This window comes from Cydia pomonella, chromosome 11 (assembly GCF_033807575.1).
Source record: "Cydia pomonella isolate Wapato2018A chromosome 11, ilCydPomo1, whole genome shotgun sequence".
Lineage (NCBI taxonomy): Eukaryota > Metazoa > Arthropoda > Insecta > Lepidoptera > Tortricidae > Cydia > Cydia pomonella.
Genome location: NC_084713.1, coordinates 20650563 through 20667041, shown reverse-complemented (window position 1 = coordinate 20667041; position 16479 = coordinate 20650563). Strand labels below are relative to the sequence as shown.

Below are 16479 nucleotides of genomic sequence, written 5' to 3'. Positions count from 1 at the left end.
AACTACTTTATAAGCACTGGCAATATTTTACCATAAACAAGAGTCATAGAGTCTTAAGTTTGATGTTTCATAAAATTTTCTTTTTTCTTAAGAAATTGGCGCCAATCCAAAAGTTGTCGTGGAAATGAAAAAATAATCAGTAAGAATTCTTAACAACTCCGCCAAGAGAGATGAGTACGTATTTTAAATTATTATAATATATTTATTTACTTCGTGTAAAATAGAATGAGTTTTGTTAATTGCATTTACCATGAGGTATTCAACACATTATGCTGTTACTCTAAAGACGTAAAAAAAATGTTATTTTGCCCAATCCCATTATAGGAGCTGTAAAACTGCATACCTTCTATGATGGGATAATTTTATACAATGATGCTTGCCATGCCGCAATTTCATGTTTTAAGAATATATAACTAAAATTTAGTTAACAAATATGTAAACTATTTCAAAATTTCACGTTTGTGGCAGTATGGTATGATAGTCAGCAGCATTACTGCAGCAGTATTGCAACGCGACATTACTGCTAGCCGCATTTCTGAGGTAGCAATGCAGTCGGTAGTCATGTCGCGCTGCAATACTGGTGCAGTCTGAATACGAACGGTACCTTAAGGTCTTGTTTAGACGGCGCGCAAACCTGCATGGAATTTTAGCTACATTGCGGACTATTGAGGATATAGTACATTGAATTCTGTCGACCAATCAAATACCGCAATGTAATGAATCTCGTATGCGACTTCTCTCATAGTCTAAATTAGCCCTATTATATTGTATTGTGGAATAAAATACATTTATTTTAAATTAATATCATTGCCCCTATTCTCATTCTAATATTTCAGATCGCATGTACTCATGTCCCATTATAGGGGACCCATCAGTGGTTCCTTTCCATTATCGGGGTTCCATCACTGAGGCTTTGTGGTCCATGACTGGAGATAAAAAACATAGTTTTAATTTGTTGATTATGTGGAAACGAATTGCAGTATATTTTGTATAATACGCCTGAAACATAGAAGACGGATAGGATATTCAACTTTTAACACGCTAAGGAGTAGAATTTTTACATGTATCAAGGAAATGTCACAAATGCTACAAATTTGCTCCTAAATGTCCCATGACTGGTGCCGTTACCCTATATAGGTATATCACCTTAAAATTAAAATCAGATTTTAATAATAATTTGGGACGAACATTTAAAAAAAGCCATATGTGATGGTCAAAAACATTATAAAATGAGAGATAATTTATTGAAGGGGACTGTTAGTACAAGTACCTATTGTAGGGAAATACCTATATTTACAATTTTTAATTTAACTTGCCCTGTTAGGGCCGATACAGACGGACTGCAACTCGACTGCAACTTGTAGGGGAACTGCACGTCGATGTTGCAGTTGGAGTGCAGTCGCCCTTAGCAGGTCAAATCTAGGAAGCTAAAATTGACTCACTTCCCCTTGAAATTTTGCCAAGACATATGTAAATCGGATGACAAGATTGACAAGTGACAATGCAATATGATGTCATAGCTAATTTGCTGATGGAGACAGAGCGTGGCCGTGGAAACTCTGTGATAAAACAAGGCAAACTAATTGTGTTTGGGGTTGTTAGAATTGTCTTGATGAGTATTAGTTGCCTGTGAAAAGAAACGTACAGTCAGCAATAAAAGCCTCACCGTACCGTACCAAAAAACTTAATTAAATAACCAAATAACCTTATCTGTTATTTTCTCATTAATTACCCGTGACTTTTCAAGTATAATTTGTTAATCCCATACGTTTGTAGATATAAGTAGGTGAAAGTGTTTTGACCTCCCTAATTTCCCCCCATAAGAAAATTCCCCGATAAAAATCATAAATATACCAAACTTCATCTTATTTACTTCTCAAACACCCTAATACCGGATACTCATACTATTATACAACTATTTACTTTATCGTATAAATAATGCAATAGCTGAACAAAAACGTAATAATATGCTTCGGCTCAATAAGGCTTGAAGCGTGCTATTCGAAATGCTTGCCAAGCCGGAGAACGAAGCCATCCAATATAAGAATTGAAATCCGATATTGGCTCTCACTCAATCAGGGATCGGAAACCGGTATTTTTTGTATGGGAGCGAAAACGGTATTTTTTCGTTCTTTGTTAATTATTTCATTTCTAATTGGGCAATCTACTAATACGAAGTCGTTATCTAAAAACACAACGGAGTCCTATATTTGGAGTATAAAATAAACCGAAATATATGTTTATTTCAAAGTTTTTCCAAAAAACCGGGTCCGATCCCTGCTCTCAATACCGGAATCCCGAATTAATAACGGTATTGAAGATGTTTATGTAAAAAAACATTTTAAGGTAAAATCTTTTAAATAGTTACTGAAAATAGCCCTTTTCATGTGTTGGAAATTTAGTCTATGCCACAGATGTAGTGCATAATAAATACTTTCGGCCCGATTCGAAGAATGATATACGATAAAGATAAGTTCCGGTATAGATAAGTTCACATTCAGATATCGTTTGTATGTCGTATAATTGACAGAAGCAACTCGATTCGGGCAACCAATGTCACTTTGACGTTATAAATATTGTAGAAATATCTTATTGGGATCACAGCGGAATCGAAATAAACGTCAATTTTGACATGTCGTTTAGTTATCGATCTTTTAAAGATCTTTCCAAAATTTACTTAAACGTGTCTTAATCATTCTTCGAATCGGGCCGTTTGCCAATACCATCGTATTTTATCAGAAACATTCGTGTTTGTCATGCTACTTCAGTCAACCTCTACTTTTTGTACTGAGAGTGACTGAAATGGCATGACACGTTCGTGCGTTTCCGTGAAAATACGATGGTAGAAGATTATCTAACTTCTGTTATTCGTCGGATACTAAAAGGGTATTTTTTATATAAATTTTAGTGGTATTTTTTATATAAATCGAAACTACTTGTCAGAATTGATAGACGTTCAAATGAAAAACGCCATTAATCCCTAGATTGCTCCTTTTTTTGGTCCCACTGTACAGGCTAAAGCACTTGAAAATTGAAATAGCGGTGTCGTTATAGCGGCCGTCTCCATACAAAATAATACCGCTAAATATGGATGGAGTAGTTTTTGGTATGGAGACGCCGCTATATGACCGCTATACTTACTAGGAAACCAGAGCTTAAGCCATACTGGCTCGTTATCAAGTCTCGGAACCGGTTTTTAAAATACCGGTAAATACCGGTTTATTTCGGTTTTCCTCCGAACTTTTATAAGAACGCGAACGTTTTAAGAACTTTTGCTTATTTGCCGCCGACGTAGTATAAAAAAAACTTTATTGTAAAGTAAAAAAAAAAACGGTTTATTCGACGAGCGACGCAACGGCCGGTCGGCCTGGTGGTATGTCATGTAAACATAGACATCGACATAGAAAGACCTGTTTTTATTGTTCTAAACCGGTTAATTTGACAAGAACTGTTCTCATAAAAAAATATAAATAATGGTTTTTCGAGCGAAACTGAAATTAAAAGGTTTTGCTCCAAGTACATGATAACGGTTTAGAAATTTAACCGGTTTCCGACCCTTGCTCGTCATTAAGTAGTTTTTCATTCCAGTGAGTCAAGTTTTACAGACTACACCAGTATCACAAGTACATCGATTTTAACATTTGAAACTGCAATCTCGCGCCGTATATATTGCAATAGTAATGCTGCAATCTCAACGCGAACGGAACGGAACAACACATCTTTATTTTCTTTGGTATCTCAAAGAGGTCAAGTTATATTGGTTCCCAACTCGTCTACGTTCGCGCGACCAATCTGAATACCTACACATCTTTGTCACAGATAAGTGACTATTCCTAAACCTTATCTCGAAGATATAAGGTTCACAATGGACAATCAAGGCTCGGAAGGTTTACGCAATAATTGGTCGTATCGAGGTATGCACAAGTAAGGCAATTTGTAGGTTGTGATGGCTGGACCACCCACTGGAGAAATAGAATAAAACAAAGCTAACAAGGTTGTAGGTAACTAACAATAACCTTTGTCTTTTTTTATACTATACAAACGTAAGTAATAAAGTATTTGGGTTATTGAGGAAGCAGGGTAGTTCTAGGAAGTTGTAAATCTCCTACAAATTATCTGATCTGCCTGAAGGTTTACTGATGAAAAATAAATTGTATCATAATAATAGTTTATATTTGGAAGAACCTCGTCTGTTATAAGTCTTATAAATAAGTAAAAAGTTAACTCATATTTACAATTAGGTAGATATCTTTGAACAGTTTATTATCGCGTAAGAAATAAAAACAATGCGAAAAAACGACTTGGAAATTATTGAGAATAGAATATACAAGCGAATGACAATGGTTATGAGTAAAACGAATTACCGAGTTGGGAGAAAAGATCTATACACTCTTTTCATAAAGCACTGATTAATATATTCGCATATCGTTTATGTATTTATTTATTATTTAAATGAGGAGATCCGGAGGAGAACCAAAGTTGTCGACATAGCTCAGACAATTTCTAGGCTTAATAGACAGTGGGCGAGCCACATTGCTCGCAGAACTGATGGCCGAGGGGGCAGAAAGGTTCTCGAGTGGCGACCACGTACCAGAAGACGCAGCGTGGGAACGCCCCAGACTAGATGTACCGACGATCTGGTTAAAGTCGCGGGAAACCGCTGGTTGAGGGTAGCAAATGACCGTTAGTTGTGGAGATCCTTGGGCCTTTGACCAGCAGTGGACGTCTTTCGGCTGAGATGATGAATGCCTGATGATGACCCAGTCACATTCACAATAAGGCTAATCAGAAACATAATAAAGGCAACAAGCACAAAAGTATGGTTGACTGGTAGAGAATGCCTTTTGGCATTAAGTTCGCCATTTGTACATTTTTCTTTATGTGTGCAATAAATTTTAAATAAATAAAAGTCAGAAAATTTTAAATACTAGTTCGGTAACATTTAATCTACCACGTATTTTTATAATAAGTAGATCAGTACCTCTAGTGTACATTTATTCGATAGCGTGACGTGACGTACGCGTTTGCGTTAAGTCTCATTTTGTATGGGATTTAGAAACAGCTCGCCAAGCGGGACGTTTTGTAAACTCAAAATCCCATACAAAATAAGAAACGCAAACGCGTACATCACGTTCACGCTATCGAATAAATTTGCAGCAGGGGTTTAGATAGTGATTAGTAAACCTAAACACTAGAACAAACATTTAACATACTGCCCGCTTATCATGTTTTTAACTCAATCCTCTCAAAGACGGATAACATTCAAATGAGTTTCCACGTACAATTTCCATGTCGCCGCTCTGTCAGCTTTTATTTGTAGCAACCATTGTAATACTCGTAGTACAATCGCATTGTGATGGCAATAGCAGTTACACATAAATTTCTACTTGTGAAAAGAACAAGATACGTAAGGTGTACTTGAATAATTCAGTACCCCTGTAGGGCTAAGATGGTCGGCTTTTTATCATTTGTCACCATGCCTGTCTCGTTCTAACAAGCATGTAAGTGCGAAAGTGACGGGCATAGTGACAAGCGACCCCTATACCCCTTATACATTACCCTTGTATATATAGTCCTCCTCGCCGTGTCCGACGACGGCGACTCCTTCAACTGTTATTATTCGGAAACATGGAAAGCTCTAATATGGCTTGCAAAGCCAAATTTGGTTTTGAAAATGCGATTGCATGGTGCGCAATGAAGTTGACCAGCTGGGTTGTAGGTATAGGTATACGAGGGCCTCGGTCGCGTCTTACGGAGATGGCGCTTGGCATCCAGGTCTTCCAAGCGCCGCTGCTCGTATTGCTCTACCTTTTTATGCACAGTTTCGCGCCATTCCGTTCTACGCATCGCCAGTTTCTCCCAGGAATCACTCGGTATACCGCAAGTGGTCAGGTGACGCTTGAGGACGTCTTTATGGCGCAAGTACTGACCCCCCTGTTTCCTCTTTCCGCTGGAGAGTTCTGAATAGAATACTGCTTTGGGTAATCTGTTATTACCCATACGCACAACGTGGCCACCCCACCTCAGCTGGTGCTTGATAATAAGCGCTTCGATACCAGGCATCTTGACGCGACGGAGGACTTCCGTGTTCGGTATCTTGTCTTGCCACTTTATGCGCAGAATAAGTATTACCCTTGTAACTAATGTGGGTAATAACTATGTTCTTCTTGCCCCATCTCAACTTAAACAGGAGTGATTTTCGAAATTATCAAACTTTTGGGATTACTTCGGATTTACCCAAATACACCTTATAAGTACCAAATACTCCTTTTAATGTATAGTATTCGCTGATTATAATATTGTCCAAAAGTTTGCACATTTTCCATGAACGTGAACCACACACTACGTTATAGAAACCGAGTTTAAGCGTTCCACGCGAAAAAAGGAACGTAAAACATGTGGTGCACAAAACTATTTCCCGAGGCTTTTATCTCATATTCGAGACCCGGACCCAAGTAAAAAGTTCCAAGTTTTCACAACAGGTGTGGCCGATGTAATATTAGCTTAAGAAGCACTCTTTAAAAAAGTTTGCCCTATATTCCCCGATATTATACTCTAGAAAATTGTTCAAGTAGAACGATGTTTTTAGAGCTTGTTTTCTTTAATAATTATAACATATTCCCGGAAATTGCCCGGTGTAACGTAGTTTATAATTAATGCCGATAATTGTACGGTTTGCACCCTCGATAATATGAGATGAAGTTAGTAGTAGGCGCCGGGCGGGCGGGCGGCGGGGCCTCGGAGGCGGAGTTAGCGAACCCGTTCAGTCGGTGGGCAGCCGCCGTCCCGACCGCTCGCGTCCACTCCGCGCGCCCCGCGATGACGTTCACGCCACGTGAATATTTATGATGCGATCAACGCTTAAATGGCACAGCCGCGTCGCTCGCGTACCGTAAAATGCCAATGAAAACTTGCCTCAGAACTTTTCGTCTGTTAGTGTATGTGTTGTTCTATCATGTGGTCGCCGGCGAGCCGCACGAGTGCGGGTACCGCCAGGAGGACTCGGAGGATGCGGTGCTCTTCTGCAAGATACGCACCATCAGCAGCATGGATCTCCTGCTGCAGAACATCTCCAGGACCCATTACGACGACATCACGTCGCTGCACGTTCAGTGCAGCGAGATTCTGTTCTTCGAGAGCACTTTAACTACTCACTCGGAGAAGAAAAGTAAACATACGAACCTGTCGAAACTGAGGGAGTTGTTTGTGGATAAGTGTAAACTGAGACAGATTCCCGCGCGGGCCTTTGAGAACTTCAAGGACTTAAAGAGGCTCCACGTCACGACGTACAACAACGAGTGGTCAGCCATGACCATGGAGATCAACGAGCAAGCCTTCGCCGGGCTCAACGAGCTGATAGAACTGAACCTGAGCGACAACAACATCTGGAGCACAAAAACAGAAACTTTCTGCTTGCTCTACAGTTTGAAAACTCTAAACTTGACTAACAACCACTTGCAAAACATAAAGACTATCGGATTTTCTGATTCGTTTAGAGAACAAAACTTAAGCGTAAGAAGTTGTAACTTAGTTATAGAAGTGCTTGATTTGTCGTATAATGATTTAATTGTAATTACTGACAATAGTTTGTCGAAATTGCGTTCACTTTCCAAATTGTTTTTGCAAAACAATGCTATTTCTACCCTAGAAGATAATGCCTTTCAAGGGTTGCTCAGCCTACAGGTCTTAAACTTATCTAGTAACTTTTTGAACGAAGTTCCACCAGATTTATTCGCAGATACGAAGTCTCTAAAAGAGATTTATTTCAGTAATAATACTATGAAAGTATTGCAGCCGGCGCTTTTTAATGGGTTAGAACATCTACAAATTTTAGACTTATCACAAAATGCACTGACTAGTAAATGGGTGAATAAGGGTACTTTTAAAGGATTACTTCGAATGGTCATATTAAACTTATCTTATAATCGTTTAAATAAAATCGACCGTTATTTATACCAAGACGTGTACAGTTTACAAAAGTTAAATTTGGATCATAACGATATTAATTATATCGATGAGCACGCATTTGAAGAGTTGAGAAATTTGCACTCATTAACTTTATCAAACAATAAATTAACGCACATACATTCCCATCTTTTCACTGACTTGCATGTTTTGCACGAACTTTTTATAGACAATAATTTAATAAAGCACATAGATGAGAACGCTTTTGACAACATGACGGCTATAGAAGACTTGGGTTTGAACGATAACCTTTTATCGTCTATTCCTGTATCAATTCGCAAGCTCCGCTCACTGAGGTCATTGGACATCGGCAACAACAATATAACCCATCTGAACCGGGAAAACTTTCGCGGCCTCTCCGAACTTTTCGGGCTGCGCTTAGTTGATAACAAAGTAACATATTTAAATGACGATACTTTCGAACATCTGCCCCAGCTACAGGTGCTTAATTTAGCCTCCAATAACATCAAACACGTCGCTCCCGGTTGCTTTCGTAGAAACGTAAATCTGAAATTACTACGTATGGATGGAAACGAAATAACCAATTTTGATGGTATTTTCAGCACTCTAAATAGTTTGGTCTGGCTCAATATATCCCAAAATAAAATTATGTCTTTCGACTTTCGGAGTTTTCCCAATAGCTTAGAATGGCTCGATCTACATAAAAACTACATTGAAAACTTTGTCAACGACGACATGAATACAGATGTTAATATAAAATTACTAGACCTCAGTTTCAATAACATTTCCCAGCTTACTGTAACTTCAATACCGAAATCGGTGGAGAAACTTTATTTAAACCATAACAATTTACAGCACATACAAGTCGGCACGTTTTCAAAACTACAAAGACTGTCCATTGTGACGTTAAATAATAACAAACTGATCCAACTTGACATGAATGCATTTAGGTTAGATCAAATAGATGAAGATAGCGACCTGCCAGAGTTCTTTATAAGTGAAAACCCATTTGTGTGTGATTGTTCGATGGAATGGATTCAACGCATTAATTATTTGAGTCACACTCGTCAATACCCGAGGGTTCTAGATTTAGATAAATCGTTGTGCTCGCTCGTGTACTCGCGCACTAAAGAAAAGAAAACTATAATAGACATGTCGCCTTCTGACTTCCTTTGCCCGTACGAGAGCCACTGCTTCGCTCTTTGCCATTGCTGTGATTTCGTCGCGTGCGATTGTGAGATGATATGCCCGATCAACTGTAGATGCTATCACGATATCACTTGGAATGCGAATGTAGTCGACTGTTCGAGCGCCGGCTACACAGAAGTCCCGGACAGAATTCCAATGGACGCTACCGAGATATACTTGGACGGAAACGATATCAGTCATCTGGGAAATCACGTTTTCATAGGCAAAAAGAAGCTACAGGTTTTATACCTCAACAATACAAAGTTGAGTGAAGTTAATAACCAAACTTTCAAAGGCGTCGATGCGTTAAGAGTTTTGCATTTAGAAAATAATAAATTAGTCGAGTTAAAAGGAGATGAGTTTTTACATCTGAATAATTTGAATGAATTATATTTAGATCACAATGCGATTGTTCACGTTGCGAATAATACGTTTTCCTCGCTGAAATCCCTTTCAGTGCTCAGAATAGACGACAACAAACTTGTTAACTTTTTTCCTTGGAAACTGTTAGCGTCGTCTTCTAAAAGTTTAGCTCATGTTTCTATCGAAGGCAACCAATATTCTTGCGACTGTAAGAGTATAGCCGAACTAGATTCTTGGTTGCGCCGCGATCCAAATGATCCGGAAAAAATGTTATGCACTGATACCGAGGGCAAGCCTACTAAAATAACAATCGCTTCTGTTCTGAGTCATTGCAAAGAGTACATGGGCTCTATTAGCGATCCCACAGTTTTAAGAGACGAAATCGTTTCTAAATCTATATTTCTTCCTAATAATTATTTCGCTGTCATCTGCGGCGTGATAATTATCCTTGTAGTAATTTGTCTCATAGGTGCTATATTTTACGCGTTTCGGTACGAAGTCAGTGACTGGTTCTATACAAAATACGGAGTACCGTTGTTCAAGGAGCAATCATGCCCGGATGTAGACCACGTCCTGGATAACCCGAACCACATGTACGATTACTACGTGATATGTAATACCAAAGATAATAACTTCGTGAATCATAACATAATGTCGGAGCTAGAGTTTAGGAAAATGATTTCGAAGAAGCCGATTAGGAATGAGTCACCGTTGAATATTCTCACAATTGACAGTTTTTCAAAAAGTTCCAAATTATCCAAGCGCTTAATCATCGTGATTACAACCAATTTTATTTGCGGTGATCTTTGCGATATCCATTTCAAAAACATATTCTACAGTTACTTAAAATCGTTAAACAGGAGCGATTTGAACAAAGTGATATTTATTAATTTAGTAGATAACAACCAAATAAATGACGAGCTCTGTTTCGTATTAGATAAGTTTAAGAATGTGTCCTGGGGCGACCCCCGCTTTTGGGACCGTTTCATCGCTCTACTAAATTCAACCGATACTATTATCACAGTAAAAGGCTCAGAGCAAAGCATGTTCAAGAAGTCTCGACAGACGCCGACACTGAGGTACACAACGATGCCGGTCACAAACGATAGTTGCTCAAAGCAGAATTTCACGAATTCCTTACAGTATTGTAAAAGGACGGACGGCGAATCGTCTAACAACGAGAGCTCCCCGTCATCCGACAACACGTACGGAGAGGGGGAAAACTCGAACAATAGCTACATGTCCATCGACAACCGGACATGTCCTCGGTTTAATTATGACCTGAGGTTGTCCCCGGGCGCTGGTCACGTATATTCTAGGGTAGAAGATATATCCCCCACTGTTCCGCGCTCTATAGCGGCCAGCGCTTCGGGAAAAGGCCGTACTTATTTTGTTTGAGGCACAATCTCGTTACTTACCCCCGTTTTAGTCTAGTGTTTAAGGCTTCAATGTTGTAACAAGTATTTATATAAATCTGTACATAAAACACTGTGAATAACGTACCATTCTGTCAATTTTCACATACGTAATCTAGTGTGGTATAAATGTTGGTACGGTACTTATATACTTAATGTACGAATCGAAACAATATTTTGTACAAAATTGGCGTGAAAATGTTGAGTCTGATAATGGGAAACTTTTCAAATATTTAAATTTAATATTAATCGTATTTTACAAAGTTTATTCGAGCTGTGAATAAAGTTCACGAAGTCACTGTAAACAACACCAAATAGCTTAAGATGATTTTCATGATTTCCTATAATAATCATTATTATAATTACAAAATTAAACGAACTTACCTGTAAGTGAAGTTCCATTTGTATTATTCGATATGCCTAGCCCGAGACATAATATATAGTTTCACTTGAAGAAGCCTCCGTTTCACGTGATATTCAGAGACTTGGACACAAATAAAAACTTAAAACTCGATGACACAGCTGACAACTTCATGCACTTTGTTCACGTGTCAGTGAAATGTCTTTAATGTTAATTAAATATTATCTATAAATATTATAGTGAGTATCAAGTTGAGAATTATGAGGATTATTGCCCGCCCTCCGCCGTCCTTCTTCTAGTGAAACTATATATATGTCTCGGGCTAGGCAATATCGTATAATGTAAACTAGTAATGTTAAATATACTTGTAACTTTATTTACAATATCTTCTTACTTAAAATAGTCATAATTATACCTATCTCGTCGAATGATGATTCCTAAGACAGTTCATTCATGTCGCTTTTGGATGAAGCTAGATTCTCCATACAAAAGTAGGCGCTCTCATTTTAAACGACTAGCTAGATTGCTCTGAAACTTTGTACTTACAAAAGGATAAGGTATATGTAGTTCAGTGGGCTAACCACGGTCGCATGTTTGTTGCCTGTCACCAAGCCTGTCACGTTCTAACAAGTATGTAAGTGCGAAAGTGACAGGCATAATGACAGGTGATAAAAATGCAACCATGCTGCCACCGCAGTAATTAGTTTATGTAGCTTGAGATACCACAGCTAAATACAGAGAATTTTAGTTTTCCATGCAAATTTTTTGCTCTGTTTCGTTTGTTTTATAAGCTGGAGGTATATAAACTAATTAAAGGCATAGATATACCTCATGTAATTGTATGTGCCTAGTTTCATTACAATGCAACACATAGTTTTAAAATGAGAACGAAAACTCCGTTTGTACAAGAAGGTGAAATCCGGCCGAGCTTGCTTGGAATCTTAATTCAAATAATAATTAAAGACGTGTGTTGTTACCGTATTTTTATTACTTAAATCCTACATTTCTACATAAATTAATATGCTAAACTCCGAAAAACTGTCTACAAACATTTAGCGTGGAGTAGCCCATATAAAAATAAATTCTCATAGGTATCATCATTCTATGCCGTAGGTATAAAATACTTAATTTATTTTTTGTTCGATTAGTTTCTGCTTTCCAAAAATCCTGTTGTAGGTAAGTTATTATTATTGGCCTGACTTTATTTATGCTTATTGGAGTATATTATTTATAGCTGAAAGCAAGTATGTTGATGTAAAATTGATGTGCTTTCTAACAATATAACGGAAAGATGTAATATAATCTATGTTCGCGATGTTAAAGTTATCGGTATAGATCTAGCCTTACCTCGAGTCTGATACTGACATTCGCTAGCGTTTGCATAACTTACTTTCTTTGCTTCTCGCTCGTACTGGCATTTTAGTAGTGTGAGCGAGATGTATAGAAAGTAAGTTATGTAGAAGTTAGCGAATGGCAGTCTCAAACTCGTGGTAAAACTACTAATCGCTTTACGTACCTATTATTCTATATATTCTATATATATAAGCTAAATCGTGATATTAGGTTTAACAATTATAAACTTAAATAAATGTAATTTTTGGATTGTAATTATTAGACGTAATAAAATATTATTGTTTTGTATAAAAATGTACAAAGATATCTTGAAGCGGTAATTAAATTATACTGAGACGTTTTGATACTTAAAATGCCTTTTATTTATATCATATTTTTAAATGATTTTTTTTACCGCACGTACGTAAATTTTTGACGAAATTTCCATTTCGAAAGAAAACGGTTTCCACTAACTGGAACGCTTTAGCATAATGTATACCAGGTTTATAGATTTCGCTTTTAAAAAAACATAGTATTTATAAAACAAACGTTGGTCAAATAAACCTGTTTTATTTTATAAAAACTGTGTATGTTTCTAAAACGCAACCTATAAACCTAGAATATATTATGCTGAAGCGATCGACATCAAAATCAATATGATTTGGATGTGAAAAATTCATCAAAAATGTCCTTACGTTCAGATCGCAAATATTAGATCTACATACGATATGGATAGGTTATGTCAGTGTCAGAAGTGACGTTTTTGTTTGACGTATCTTAAAGTTGGAATCGGGCTGACAATGGAGATTACGCTCTCATTTCGACATGCTTAAATTAGGTTCCTCCAAGAAACTTGGCATACACACTTACGCAACATCATGTCTGGTAATTTGTGTGTCTCACTGCTGGGCAAAGGCCTCCCCCCCCTTTCCAATCCTCCCTGTGCTGAGCAAGATCCCGCCAATCCCGCTGAAACGCATCCAAGTCGTCCCGCCATCTCTTCCTCGGTCTGTCTCTGCCACGACTCTGGGGATGCCAACTAGTGGCTATTTTAGCCCATCTGTCATCATTCATCCAGCGGATATGTCCAGCCCAGTCCCAGTTCAGCCTTGACTAAAAATTGCTATACAAAGAAAACACAGCGACTTCAAATTTTGTATGTAAAACTCGTTCAATTTTTTTTGTATTAAAATGAGTACCGCCATAGATATTTATGTTCATGTAAAAGTTCTTATTACTTATTTCAGAATGTCGTTTTAAAATGTCGTTACGGCCTGATTAGAACTTTAAGATACGTCAAACATTCGCTAAAGATACGTTGTGGATTAAATATGTTAGTGTCAAAAGTGACGTTTCTTCAAACAAACACGTCATTTCACACTGACATATCCAATCCATATCGTATCTTTAGCAAATGTTTGACGTAAAGTTCGAATGGGGCCGTAAGGCTTAGAACGCACTGAGATTAAGTTGCGGTTTCAGACTTGCAAGTGAAGTAAGGCTTAGAACACAGATTTCCAAGTGAAGCATGCCGTACGGACGCAGGACCGGTTTTTTTTAAACCCCGAGAAAGCCCATTTTTTTAAATTATTTTATGCTCTTTATGTACGTAGGACTGAATCATGTATTTAGGTAACAACTTCGTATTATTCGATTGTTTAATTAAAAATAAAATAATTTTTTGTATGAAGAAAAAACCAGTTCTGAGCCTTGGACTTGGACTATTTTATGCGGTTTCCTAAGCCTAACTGCGATTGTATGGCGGCTAGGTTCATGTGAATCATGTGAACCCCTCGACAGGATAATCAATTAATCACTCTACAAACTGAGCAACTGTACCACATTTATTATTCAACCAATATTTTAACACTTCTTTTTATATTCGTTCCATCAGACGAATTTCGTGTGAAATTATTTGTTTAAAATAAAAATTCAAAAGTGATTTTGAAGATCAGGCAACGAAACAATTTAATTAATCCTCCATTTTCATTACTGGATGAATAATATTCTTATTTTAATCTATCGGTAGAATAATTTGGAAAGCAATTGCTATTTTTCATCTCATTAAAATATTTAACTTCGTAATTACGGTTTTAACACTGTGTTGTACAAACAAAATTTCAATATTAATTTAATTAATTGGCGCCATTTAATTTCGCAATTCAGGGCAAATCGAACCCAAGCAGATATTTGAAATTATATCAGTTAGCTGTCATTTGCGTCTAGGCGTCTCACTCGCACTAATACACGTACGGACAAGTTAGAGTGAAATGAAGACAGCTAACTGATATAAATAAATAATATATATTATAGGAAAATTTTACACAGATCGATATAGTGCCACAGTAAAGTCAATAAGGCTTATGCTGTGGTGTAGGTATTCATAACTCGGGAACAAACACTTGTGATGAATACACAAATAAATGCCCTCACCGGGATTCGAACCCGGGACCTCTAGCTTCGTAAGCAGGGTCACTAACGTCTAGGTTACGGGCGCTGTTGAACCTTCACTTAATGCCTAAATTCATTCTACCTGTCGACCATTAGTAGGGTTGCCATATTTATTCGGAACTGATACGGAGCAATGGGGTAATTGGGGTAGTAATGCCGTTACGGGGAGGGGGGCAAATACATAAAGCTTTGCTCTGTTATGATCCTTTCTTTAGCTACATAGGTAAACAAACAGGTTACATAGAGATTGTGACCTTTTCTCTAGTTGTTTTTTTATACTAAGTCGGTGGCAAACAAGCGTACGGCCCGCTTGATGGTATATAAGCAGTCTCCCGTAGCCTATGTACGCCTGCAACTCCAGAGGAGACATGCGCGTTGCCGACCCTAAACCCTCGTTGAGCTCTGGCAACCTGGTATCGATATACGGGACAAAAGCGGGACAGGTACAAATCCTTCAATACGGTCACAGTCCCGTATGTACGGGACGTATGGAACCTCTAACCATCACGCCAAATGGAAAGAGTAGGTGCAGGCATTTAACAAAAGAAATCAGAATAGGTAACTAAAAATAAACAATATAGTGCCACATAACACAGTAATATAAGTAAATATTCTTTATTGTGCACCATACAGTTAAAAATAGACAAGAATTGAAAAAAACACTTAAAAGTTAGGTAACAACAGGCGGTCTTATCGCTAAGAAGCGATCTCTTCCAGACAACCTTTGGGTAGCAGGAAACTATGAACTTACAACATTGAATGGGTAGTGCCGATATACATAGGTATTATAATTCAACAAAATGAAGACGCAAACAATATAATACATACCTACATACTAATAAAATAAATACATATATACATAATAATATAATATAATATACAACATTATCAGTATTTAAACCGGATAGTTATTTCCTGCCTCGCACAGCTAAACTGTGGAATGAACTGTCGCCCGCGATATGTAAATCCACGAAAACATCTAACATAAGGCCTATTCATAGTGCGAGCTTATAATTCTACAGACCAACAATACCAGTGTTGCAAACTCTTTTTGAGATCAGCTGTCAAATATTTAAATTTATATTTTTCATGATTTTATACATGTCACTCTAAAATAAATGGCTAAACGTTTCGTGCGTGTTTTCATTCAGGCTATATTTCATGTAATTTGCTACATCTGGCGACCGTGACAGGACCTGTTATGAACACATGCAGTTTGCTAATGAACGTAGTATTAGAAAATGAACATAAAATGAAAGAAAGTAAGAAAGTAGTGCTCGCTAACAACACTGCAGATTATGGTACGTTTCTATCTACACTGACTTTCATCTTTAAGTACATTACAGACCTTGCCGGTCTTTCTTTTCTGCGGTCCGGAGGGAAGGTTTGGATAATTTTATTCATGTGTGCAGTTTACCGAGCCGTGCATATCAAATTGACCAA

General features: G+C 37.6%; 1 protein-coding gene across 1 annotated transcript; it reads left to right on the top strand.

The window, feature by feature from the left end:
• Nucleotides 1-6170: 6170 nt before the first annotated feature.
• Nucleotides 6171-12959, top strand: LOC133523059 (toll-like receptor 6). The gene has a single exon (XM_061858567.1). The coding sequence runs from the start codon at nt 6898-6900 to the stop codon at nt 10873-10875; it is 3978 nt and encodes a 1325-aa protein (XP_061714551.1). The 5' UTR covers nt 6171-6897; the 3' UTR covers nt 10876-12959.
• The last annotated feature ends 3520 nt before the right edge of the window (nt 12960-16479 follow it).

What these genes read in the sequence shown, in the direction of transcription:
- LOC133523059 (XM_061858567.1), top strand. Translation starts at nt 6,898, where the DNA reads ATGCCAATGAAAACTTGCCTCAGAACTTTTCGTCTGTTAGTGTATGTG.